At 34.5% G+C, this 12,424-nt stretch overlaps 1 protein-coding gene across 3 annotated transcripts in view; it reads right to left on the reverse strand.

Annotated features, from left to right (window-relative positions):
• The window catches only part of ARAP2 (ArfGAP with RhoGAP domain, ankyrin repeat and PH domain 2), a 118,190-nt gene that overhangs the window by 97,926 nt on the left and 7,840 nt on the right, over positions 1-12,424 (reverse strand). For all 3 annotated transcript variants that reach the window (XR_014590161.1, XM_083861816.1, XM_083861815.1), the window contains exons 3-5: positions 6,773-6,843; positions 5,760-5,839; positions 594-676 (exon numbers count right to left, since the gene is read on the reverse strand). Coding sequence is in view for 2 of the 3 variants with exons in the window: in XM_083861816.1 (XP_083717942.1) it covers positions 594-676; positions 5,760-5,839; positions 6,773-6,843 (234 nt within the window). In the remaining variant the exon portion in view is untranslated. The remainder of the gene's footprint in view (positions 1-593; positions 677-5,759; positions 5,840-6,772; positions 6,844-12,424) is intronic.

The raw sequence follows: 12,424 nt of genomic DNA on the forward strand, positions 1-12,424 counted from the left end.
ATAGTACCAAAATAACACTCCTTTGGAAGCCTGAAGAGAAGTTTAAAATTAAATTCTCCTTCCTCAGAAAACTAGCTTTGCTCTCTTTTGAATAATTCTGATGACTTCCAGTCTCACCTCTCTCTTTGCTCTCCCACCTCAACAGGAGCTTGGTGCAGACTGGATAACCAAGAACCACATTAGCTCCCACTTCACCAAGCCACTGGCCTTGTCTCAATGACAGGAGTGGTGAATGTGTTTCAGCTGTGTTTGTTTGGAAGGGTTGGGTTTTTTTCTAATGACAAGGTAAATTATGAGAGCATTCAGACACAGTTACTATGAGACATACAAAAATGGAATCTGGTCTTTCTTATTCTGCCTGGGGAAAACAGGGACACTCTCCAAATCCACATGGGATTATGGAAGCTGGTTTAAACAGTCTCAGAACAGCCACAGTGCCAAGATTTGCCTCATATAGGAAGGGGTAAAGCCTCAAATAGAAGAAAAAAATATAGTCATGGTTGTGCCCTCAGAGCTAGAGATCCACTTGTGACATCTGTAAATAATATTTTCTTCTTTACATTTGGAGTTTCACAATAATTCTTATTTAATACCATAGATTTTTGGAAGGATATTCTTCATTCACTCCTAGATCCAATTTATCTTCACAAGCCAGGAATTCATTTCCAGGAAGTTCCTAGAAAATAAATATATTGTAACCAACATTTGTCTTGAAAGAGTAAGTGATATTTAAATTATTGTAGATGTAAATCACGCACAAAGCAAAGCTGTTCCTTCCCACATTTTCAGACATCCACTTGAGAGCTAATTTTTGTATTCTAAGAAATGTTACTTTCAACATTTAAGCATGGCCCAAAACACCTGATACAAACAAATCAGATAAAGAAATTCAGTGTATAGAAATACCACTGCTCTGATTTTTCTCAAGGCACCACTGACATCCTGGTTTTGGCAGGGATAGTTAATTTTCTTCCCAGTGGTTGTTACAGGGCTATGTTTTGTGTTTGAGAATAACATTGATAACACACTGATGTTGCTGGGTACAGCTTACTCTAGGTCAAGGACTTTCTATTTAGTTTCCCACGCTCTGCCAGCACATGCACAGGAAGCCAGGAGGGTGCATGGCCAGGACAGCTGGCCCAAACTGACCACAGAGATGCTCCAGAACATCATGGTCTCTCCTTTCTACTAGAGCATTAGTATTATGATTATATTTGCTTTGTTGTAATTATTAAACTGTTTTTATTCCACCATCAAATAGGTTACTTGTTTTCCAGTTCTCCTCACTGCAGTGGGAGCGATCAAGCAGCTGTGTTCTAATTACCAGCTGGGGTTAAAACACAACAACTGAATGTTTTTTAAGCTCAAGAGCCACACGTTACATGCAGCTTAAGTACCATTCATGATTTGTCACTGCTAGCCTATTTTTCATAACAATATTTCTTCTTGGAATAAATGTACAGCTTTCATAGAACACTAAAAGTAATTGTAAATTCAAAATCCTAAAGCAACACTGAACTCAGCCATGCTGAATATATCTCATTGGGGTTTTTTGTTTTTATTTTGCCAAGATCTTCTTCCAAAAATGTTCATGTTTTAACTTTTGCTTAGAAATCTTTATCACAAACTGCTTGCTGTGTACAAAATGTCAAGGTTAACACTGCTCGTGTTACATTTCATTTCACACTTCCTAAACTCAATCTAACAATCATATTGCACTACTAAGCTTTTCAGTGTGTCTTTCTTTCTTTAAAAAAAAAACAAAATTAACATCTTTCTGCTTTCTGATAGAAGTGTTTTAATTAACTCATTTAAGCTTTTATGTGTAAAGAAGTTGAACAATGGCAGAAATAAAGTGGGTAAGCTGTCACAACATTGCCATTTGTTTTCTGAATAGCAGCACCTAATCTTGTACTTGAGGACTGTACCTTGGCAACATGGAAAGGCAAGACTAAAAAAGGACATAGTTCAAAGCAGAGGAAGCGTGCAGCAAAAATGTAGCAATCACAGCCTGATGCTAGGATGAATCTAGGTGAACTGTCTGCCTTCCTCTGCTAACCAGTCCCATTAGAAAAATAAAAACCCACCAAAACCTAACCACCCACATAATACAGTGCTATGCTGTAGTAACCAAGGGCTAAAAAAAGAAGAAAAAAAAAAATAAAAAAAGAGCAACAAACCAACAATACAAACTCCCGCACACATCAATAAAACCAACCAACCAAACCCTACAAAAAACCAAGCAAAAATCATCAATATACCTTGTAAACAAATTAAATAAAAAACTCAAAAGCAATCTATCCACTGCTTATCAAATGCTTGCATTGCCTGGAATCTCCCAAAAGGGGAAATGGCCATACTTTTGCACAGTAATCAAGAGGCTAATATCACGGTGCATGAAACATCCTTAGAGTAAAAATAGTCAGTATCCTTTATCTTCATTTTTTTATCAGGGTGCAATTGCAAACTATACCCACTGAAACTACACGGTAGTAGCTCTCCCTGCCTGTCATGAACCACTAAAATAACAGTTTGATGTCCTGCTTCCTCTCATGCCATAATCTTCAGTACTTGAGCAAGTGAATTCAGAGAGCCAAATATCTTCCAAGTAATAACTAAGAAATGCATTTCTATTTTCAGTAGAATTTAAAATGTAAAAGCCTGCAAATGAAGAAAGGTTGTGGGTAAAGGAAGCTCTATGTGCTCTGTTTCAAACAAAAAAAAATCTGTTTCAAACAAATTAAAACCCAAGCATTTGCATTGTCCTGTTTACAGAAATACCCTAGATGTTCAGGCTCAATACAAAACAAAATTCCCACCTCCTTTAAGTCTCTGAGGTATTATACAAAGATAGCAGCATTTTCTCATGCAGACACCATTATAGAGAAAAGTATTTCTTCCATATAGGTACTGTTCTTATGCATAAGAAGCACCTACAGTTAAGGAAGAAATATGGCTCCTGGATCCCAGACAGGTGAAACTGCCTGCTCTCAGGCCTGTATAAAAAAACCCTCTACCTTTAATCAGGAAGTAATGCAGACACACTTCTAGGTTTAGCTGCTTCTGACAGGTAGTCTTTCTGATTTCAATAGCAAGGCAAGAACCCTGAAAGCTAAAACACAAACTGCAGGAAAGGTACCAGGACTGAGCCTACATTAAATGAAGATTCAACGGCATAAAGGAGAGGCATCTTCCTCGGGAGATAACACCTAAATCTCCTATTAAAGGAAATGTCACACAGTTCTCAGGTTGACTCTTGAGTCATGGTCTGGCAATGCAGCTTTATAATGGGTCCATGAAGATAAATTCCTCCTTTTAAGGCTTCTTATGTTAAAATGGTAAGACTTGCAATGAGGCCAGCCTTCAACAGTATCCCAGTGCTCAGGAGCTCATACAATTTAGCAAGCTCAGATGGCATGTTTGATTTAGTCTGTCTATACCAAGAAATAAAGCCAGTATTTCACCTCATGAGAATTGAGTCTTCCTCTGAAGGAATTCTAATATATTTGACTCTTTTAGTTAGACACAACAATAAAATGTCTCTAAAACACTTAGATTTTTTGTGTTATTTTTATATCAATATTATAAAAAACAGCTCCTAGTTGAGGTTGCCCTTTAGAGGTTTCTCTTTCTACTTATTTTCTTCCTGACTCAAATCAAAGACGTATTTTCTTTATAACCTTCATTCCCCTGTTCTCTCATGCTCACTTACTTCCAGTCTGTAGTGACTCATTACCTATTTCTACAGGCACTCCCTTCATAAAAGCCTACAGAATCCTTTTCTTTACACCAATGAAACAGAAAGAAGGGTGGTGGCTTACTTACAAGCCCTTAGAACAAATTTCAGTCAGTAAGTATAACAACTCGACACCTTTTATTCTATATGGACAAACTATACTCTTGTGATTTAACATGAAGCAGCAGCAACAAGCTTTAAAATCTGAGATACTTTACAGTGTTATCTAAATATTTGTTCCTAGGATATTTGCTTCTGCTGAAAAAATCTGAAAGTGAAATGTATCTCAAGATGTTTGTTTTACAGTTCTTTATGACCATTATCCACAATTAAGTGTTAATGGAATTAAAATCACCTATGAAGTTTCCAACAGGCAAGTGATAAACATAACACAAAAAACTGTCCACATATACGAAAGTGATATTAAAATCCAGATCTTCAGATCAGGTAAAGGATGTTATAATATACTGCAATTTAGTTTCAAGCAGTAAATCCAGTTTAACAGCATGGTATTTTTGTACTTTGTGCCTTTGTAAGATAAGAAAGAGTGCTGACAACCTTTCTGGGTATGCTTTTTCACAAACAACCATTTCAATGAAATGTACAGAATAATGCTAAGAAGCAACAAAAGGGCTAGGAAACTTCTTCTAGAAAATCAGCTTAAACTACGGAAATAATTACAAAGAAGTTAAATTTTGAATTTTTAAAGACCTTGACGCAGACAACAATAACTAGCACAGACAAGACATTGCATTCAAGGAAAAAAGATGAACACTCAAAACTCAGCATTGCATGCACATAACAAGAACAAAAAGGAAAGACAAGGTACGATTTTATGTGTACTGTATTAAAAAGTCGACAACAGAAAAACATAGTAAACTTCCAAAGAAAGTATGCATCAAAAAGAGATTACTTTTATTCCTATAAAACTACTCTCATTAGAAGATGAAATGTGAACCATTTACTCTCATTGATCAATTCTTAAGAAATTAGAATGGGAGAAAGAAAAACCCTAGACATCAATTTGAGTAGTTTGTATTTTAGTCAATAGTTCAAAATAATTTAAAAATGAAACATTAGATTGAAGACCAGAACAGAAGAATTTTCTGTTATCTTAAATTCTATGGATTGAGCTTGGCTGGGAAAAGTATAAGTAACCACAGAATCAACAATTTCTAGTCTGCTTCCTACTGAGACAGAAGCAGGAGCTGAAAACTCATAACATTTGGTAGATGCCTCACTAAGCTTCCATATCTTCCTCCATGTGATTCAGAAGTCTGTCCACATGTCATCTGTGGCATTCACACCATCAACTACTGATCCCAACAAAAATGTTTACTTCAGAGAATCCCAAAAGAAAAGTGACTTTCTGGGTATACAGCAAGTTTAGGAGATGCATGAAAAACATCAAGCAAGAACTAAGAAGTCTTGAGAACTCTCATATACATCAAAAGGGTGTGAAAAAGGGTGGCCAAATATGACCATCAATATCACCTAACCTCATCTGCAGGCTGCGTTCACAGGATATGCAGAAGTCTGTGTAGAGATGCCTAGTCTTGATTTGCAATTCTCAGATGAGAAAAAAACCACTTTTACCCTTCTTAGTAAATTCTAACTTTTTCAAATCTCAACGGCTTAACCTCAATTACGCACAAACGATTGTGCCTGAGAGCATAAAAACAGCAGCTCTTGTCAATGGGGTTAAAAAAAAATCAGTTATATGTCCTATCTGGGGTCAAAAAAAGAAAAAAAAGAAAAGAAAAAATAAAATAAACAACCAACACACACACCACAGCCTCCTAGTACTATTGAATATACAAAGTGTCTGTTGAGATTAACAGAAGTCATTAGTCCTCGTATATTACGTCACACTCCTTTTGCATATACCTAAAAAGACAGAAAAAGTACTGGCAACTAGAAAAGCACAAAGTTAAAAAAAAAAAAAAAGTAAGGCCAGTATGAAATATGTAGCATGAAGATTAAAGTGAAGACAGACTATATACATTCTGGCTTCTCAACTTACTTTAGCTTCTTTAGAGTCGTCACAAATGAAAGTTTCCCCATATGGAGAGATAATGGGTGGCTTTTCTTCCATGGAAGTATCTTAAAGGAAATAGATAAATAAATAAATAAATAAATAAATACAATTACACGGTGCCCCACTGCAAGTCACAAATGCTCTGCTAAAGTCATAATAAAACCAACAAGGGACAGATTTTTCAGCTTGTAATTTCTCAGTTCTCCCCATAAAAAGCTTTGAGGAACAAGAAACAATGTCCTATTTCTAAGTGAACTCCAGATACCTTCATTTCACCACAGACATTTTCATTATTATTACGTAATTTAAATATAACTTGCATACAGGCATTTTCTTCTTTCCTACCCTGCATCAAGTCAAAATAAAAAAACCTTCAGTTGCATAGTCTAAGCAGCAACAGCTCCAAAGTGTTCTTTATTCTGACTTTAAAAAAGTACCAAAAATAAACCATCACACAACCCTTTTGCGCACAATCTTCATTTTGCCACCAAGTATTTGTTTGAAATAAATATACATAAGTTCAAACAAGACATTTTTCGAATGTGAAAGAAGTTTCCAGTTGACTGCACAAGACTTCTAAACGCTTCAGCGAGCTATTTAATACAATAAATTTCCTGTTGTTTCCTGGAGCTACAGCACTAATAAACAAATTAAGCAGCATTAGTCAGAAATATACTCCTTATATCTTTCAAGAAGTTAACTCTGCTATTAGAAACTCAACACACTAGACTAAAAAAGTATATTAAAATAAATGGGGCTTAAATACTAGATTATCTAATTTTTACTTTATTTGGTCAAAAAAAAAGTAAAAATAATCAAAAAATAAGTAAAAATGCAGCAGTGATTAAATACTCTGCTATCACAAAACTCAATCCTTCTAGACCTTTGAGGTACCCAATATTTCTTAAAATATGAAAGTAATACTTATTTTAGACAACCAGTCCAAGATTTCTTTTTCCTTAATATTCAAGATGTAAATATCAGGATGCTTAACTCACTGTTTTGTGAAATTTGCCTCCCAGTGCAAGAAATATTTACAAGGTCCATATTTCTTCTTTTTTGAAGGGAACTTGAACAGAACAAAGCACAGAATGAAAACATTAATTGAAATTTCCCAGAAAATAAGCAAAACCATTTCATGCAGTTAAACAATTAAAATTATATGCAAATATAGAAACAATAGGTTTTAAATCTTGGGAAAATTTCTGATTTATTTTAAGAGTCACACAACAATATGTTTTTCTCTCCTTATGACACTGAATACTTCTCTGATCCTAGCAGGCATCCCAAATTCGGGGTTTTTTTGTTTTGTTTTGAATTGACCTTAAAAACATTTAGATTGCTTGAAGAATGAAGATCCCAGAGTTTTCTCCAGCCTTTTCCTTCCCTTCTTCACAATGATTACCAATTACTGTATTTGAAAAAGGATGTGCTATGAAAATCTACTTTAATGTTAAACTTGTAATGGGCCTGAGAATCCAGCAAAACATGCTCCCAACCACAAAAAAAAAAAAAAAAAAAAAAAATTGCTGTAAAGTTTTGTTTTCCTAAGGTGAATTATTTGCCCCTATAAAGTTTTAAAACCAAGAGGTAAATGGCAAGGCATTGCAACTGCCTGTGACAATCCTTACACTTTTTATACATGGGTAAGAATGCATGTCCATGCACAGCAGAAAAGTTATTTTATTAGTGGTGTGCTGGCCCCATATATTTCAGTAATATCATGTGTAGTACAATATTATTGCTATTATTAATATTTCAGGCCGAGCAGCTTTATAATCAGAACAAAGGAAGATAAATGTGTGAATTAGAAAATTTCTAACCCATCTTCACTGGTCCAGTGGTCTGTATTAGAGGTCTTTTCAGTCAAGCTCTGAATTCCTCCATTAACATAATTAGTAAATTTTCCTCTTAATAAATGTTCTCATGCATCTTTATGAAATATTCTGAGACTGATAAATGCCATGTAAGATCCTTACTGGTTTTCCTAACAGTTTGTGAGCCTTCTATCCTTTAAAGTCAAAGGCAATTATCTTCTACTAAAAATATCAATCTCCTAATTTTTGTTTACCCATTTTACATACTGAGAAATTTTATTGTTTTAAGATAAGCTACATTTAGAACTTAAACCTACTGCCTCATGAAGTCCAACTTGATTTACTCCTAACTACAAAGTTATGGGTTTTTTGTTACAGAAGACAGGCATTCATGAACTACTATTTCACATAATTTTTATTCCACACCTAAATCTGCCCCAAAAATTTTATTAGATTCAATTCAAGACAGAGGCCACACCTTATAAAGTTACTTGAAATTTCAAATGTTATCCAGGTTACATAAACTAAGTTCCCCAATGATTACTTCATAAAATTCTGGGTTTGAAAACAAAACATAGGGTGAGTTTGGCCAGTGAAAGCTGGTCACAGCCTACTTGCCATATACAATTGCCTACTCTCTCGAGTCATAATTACAATAAATAAACAGCAAATACTTTAAAAGTCTGTGTTCCATCACACATCTCACTAGAATTCATACAGTTACATCTTTTGAAGCTCCATGAGCAAATTAACTTCATGTGTTTGTACAACCCAAATTTTAAAGAACTTAATATGCTTATAGAAATACAAAACCTAACCTAATGTATTTCAACACAGATCAGATTTTTTATTGCTCAGTTGGTATCTTTTGAAGGTTATTAGCAGCATTGAACTAAGTTAAGACTTACAGATAAACAGCCTTGACTTGAAGAGCTTTTAAAATTACGGAGGCTTTCCTTATATAAAAGAGTGAGTCATTTGCTTCGTTTCAGGGTGGATGGATAATTTCACCAGGTAATGAAAAATAACAAGTTAGCTTAAAAAAATAAAAAAATAAAAAAATAAAAAAAATAAAACCCAAACAAACAACCCACACACACACATAAAATACCCTACAATATTTTAAAATCCATATACTTTTCAGGACTTGTGTATTCTTTTTGATCACGTACCTACATTTATGTACATGTGGCACAAAATCCTGCTAAAAAGCAAATTCTAGGGGTTTTCTCCCAGCATTCAAAAATATAACCTATTTGTCATTTTTGGAAAGCAAATTTCTAACCTATGTAAATTAAAAACTGCCTCAAGATATAACATAGACGAAATGAACTCACTTTGAATATCTGCTTGAGAGATTATGTGTAATAAAAACTCTACAGTGCAAGCTATAAAATGATAATAATTGTCCATGTTTAATAAAATAGCAAACTAGTTGTTGTACAAATTACCTGGATTAAAAGAGTGAAAAATACTGAAGATGTCTTTTGAAGGAAAAAGATGGAAAAAATACTTATAACAATATCAATATTTGACATTTTCTTAGCCATTTCAGAAAGTGAATTTTTCTCTTTAATTTTTTTCAATTTGGAAATTGAGTATCTCAAAGAAGATAGATTATATTCTTTTATTTTGCTCTTTAATGTAAAACTAGTGCAATCAGTCTTCCAATCACAAAGTGCACCAATTTTTCAAAAATATAATAATAATTTCAATTATTATTCAATGTTGACCTTGTTACAACTGTTTTCACATATTAAGAGGTACCGGATGCAGCCCAGGCTGCGTACACTTCTCTAGCACCCTGTGTTATACATAAACAGGATGAAAGGATGTGATGAGGCAGTGACTGGTCTTGCTAAATGCTGAGAGGCTGGAAAGCTAAAACTTTGCACAGAACTTTCCATCAAGCTGTTTTATTTGATATATCCCTGTCAACTTGCAAATAAAGTAAGGGAAGGAGGTCAGTCAGTGCTTCAAAGTCTTTACTGGCATTCATCTGCTGAGTGTTTTAAAGGAAAGGAGTTTTCATTTTCAAACTCATTCAAGACATGTTTTCTTTTCTATCTCAAGACCTAACCCTCCCATAAATGCAAATACATCAAAACAGCTCTAGCATGCTGTGTTAAAGCTTTGGGGTCCATAGACTGCTAGCAAAAGTAAAGTAATAGTGATACTTCACCATAGGAAAAGAGAGGGAGCAGCTTTTCTCTTCTAAAACATTTATTTTGTGTGCCAGAACACAGTGGAGAGCTTGGCACCTCATTAGCAATCTTGACCACTTGTATGTTAAGAAATGGAATCTAAAGGATATCAGTACCAAGCAAGAGATTCCAACTATAGGATCTGCTACCCACAGAAAACAAATGGTGCCTGCTTGGGCCAAGCACCATTATCTATTTTACTTATTTATATCTTTTTCCAGATGCAGGGCGTTGCCCAGAATTTTCATCTAGTTTTCCTTGTTTCTCTTAATAATCAGAACAACCCCACTACTGCACAACACGAGTAACAAAGACGGGTGACATGAAAACATCTAAAAAATTATAGAATTCATCAGTCTGAAGTTTTATCTGCATATTATTCTGTATAAAAATCATATCTACCATGTTACAAATCTACTTTGGCTTTTTGTTTGAAAAGATCGCTTCCTGGAATGATGTAATGGTAACTATTTCACAGAAGAGTGACTGCTAGCTGACCCAAAATATCTAAATCTTCTAAAACTATTTCAAAACTAATTATCTTCAATCTTGTCCTAAAGATGCACGAGTGGTTAGTTCCATCCATTGCAATACTTTCACTATTTTGTCTTACAAAAACCTTCAATTTTTCACTTTGTGATTTTAAACACCTTTTGACTGATCTTTACTAATTCTCTAACAACAGAGAGATCATAATGATACAATAAGAAAAAGTCTAGATGAAAATAATCTAGTATAACTACACATCAATACTGGGCAATAAAAACCAGAACTAAAATCTGCACAATAACTCCACTATTAAGAAAATTGTGTAATTGACACTTTTTTATTTTCTTTTTTTTTTTTTTTAATTCTGCACACCCCCCCCAGTACTACAGTGATGCCATCCTGTAGTGCCATAATTCAAAAAAGAAATAAACTCAAAGTATTTTCAACTTCTAAAATGTTATGGTGTCTTTTCAGCTGCCAGCATGCTTTGTTACAGGCAAGATCCAGGAGCAGAAGTGAGGCACGGGGAAGGAGACAAAATTGCAAGGGAGCTAAGTGCATTATTAGTAATAACAAATGACATGGTCATAGCCCTACCATGGGGCACAAGGAGACCCACTGTATGAACTTTTTGTGCTAAAGGCACACAGGAGGTGATGAGAAAAGTATTCCTTGCATCGAAATTTAATTACTAATATCCATGAATGACTAGAAGGAAATGCTGAGTCTTCCAGATTTCAGCAAGATTTCTCTGCCTCTATGGAACAGCCTTTATCCAATGTAATAAGGATGAAACCAGCATCTGGCAATAAGATCAGTTGAGGCTGTTTGTCTATGCAATTCTGTGATAAAGACACAATCTTTCCTGAGACCAAAGGTGTTTGCATAATGCCGTTTTAACGTTATGAATTAGTTCTCTGTCCCTATGAAAAGGTTGTCAGAAAGGTTATCAAGAATGCTTCTCCGAAGTTTAAGTTCTGCTATGAAGATCTTGTTTAGCCTGGATCTTTGGCAGACAGACTGGTCCCTCAGGATTTCCATATTACTATAATTGGAGCATAAAGACCAAGAAAAGAAGCTGGAGCTCACAAATCAAAATGGTGGGTAATGCAGTTAGTCACTCAGTCACGTATCAATCACCAACAGACTGGGATTTGGAGGATTTACTCCACTGGTGGGAAGACTACAAATACAGCATATTCTCTCAACTGGACGATTGTTTCTCAAAAGACAGCAAGAGTATTCTTTTAGTACTTAGTTATCATCTTTTAGGTTAAAAATCCCATTTTGTTTCAGCATAAATAGCTTTATTAAGTGAAGTATGGATAATCACTCTACAAAAGTTAACATAAATCTGCTCCTCACTAATAGACACATATACTTAAGTTTCAATGAGCACAACTTTTTGTCATTTAGAAGACACAATGAAGCAGTTTTTAAGGCACACAAAAGAAATCTCTAACTGTTGCAAAGAATTTTTGCCTCTCCACCTGTTCAAACAATTGCATTACAAGATTAATTTTGACTTCTTTCAGTAATCTAAAAAAACCTTTTAATGCTGGGAAACCCCTGCATTTAGAGCATGTATAAACTCGATGATGTTTCTAACTGCTGAGATATGCAGATGAAAAACCCAAGATAAATACAAAACATTCTTAGACATGTCCCTTCCAGGCACAGCTTGTGGTTGAAAAAAAAAATTTAAAAATAAAATAAATGCAATCTAATGATTTGGATAAGGCTACACCAACAAAACTTTGCATATGCCTTTGCATTAATTTTTCTTCTGTTTGAGACACATAGCCAGCATGACAACTAAAACTTACTTAATAGATCAAAAAATTTTACAAATTAACCTGTGTGGAGATATTTTTTGCTCACAGACTGTAACATTGTATTGTGATTGACTACATATTCAGTGTCTATTATTTTTAACATTCAAACAATTATACTTTTATTAAGATAGGTCTTGAATTAAGTCCCCAACAATAGATAGTTTTCTCAACATTCTATCATATTTTTCCAAGACAAGCTACAACTAACACTTATTCAAAAAAATAAGTGCCACTCAGTAATTTGTGGATCCAAATTATGAACTCAACCATTTTGAAGGAAGAAAAATACACAGTCACATCATTTG

Source organism: Zosterops lateralis, assembly GCF_965231275.1.
Source record: "Zosterops lateralis genome assembly, chromosome: 5".
NCBI lineage: Eukaryota > Metazoa > Chordata > Aves > Passeriformes > Zosteropidae > Zosterops > Zosterops lateralis.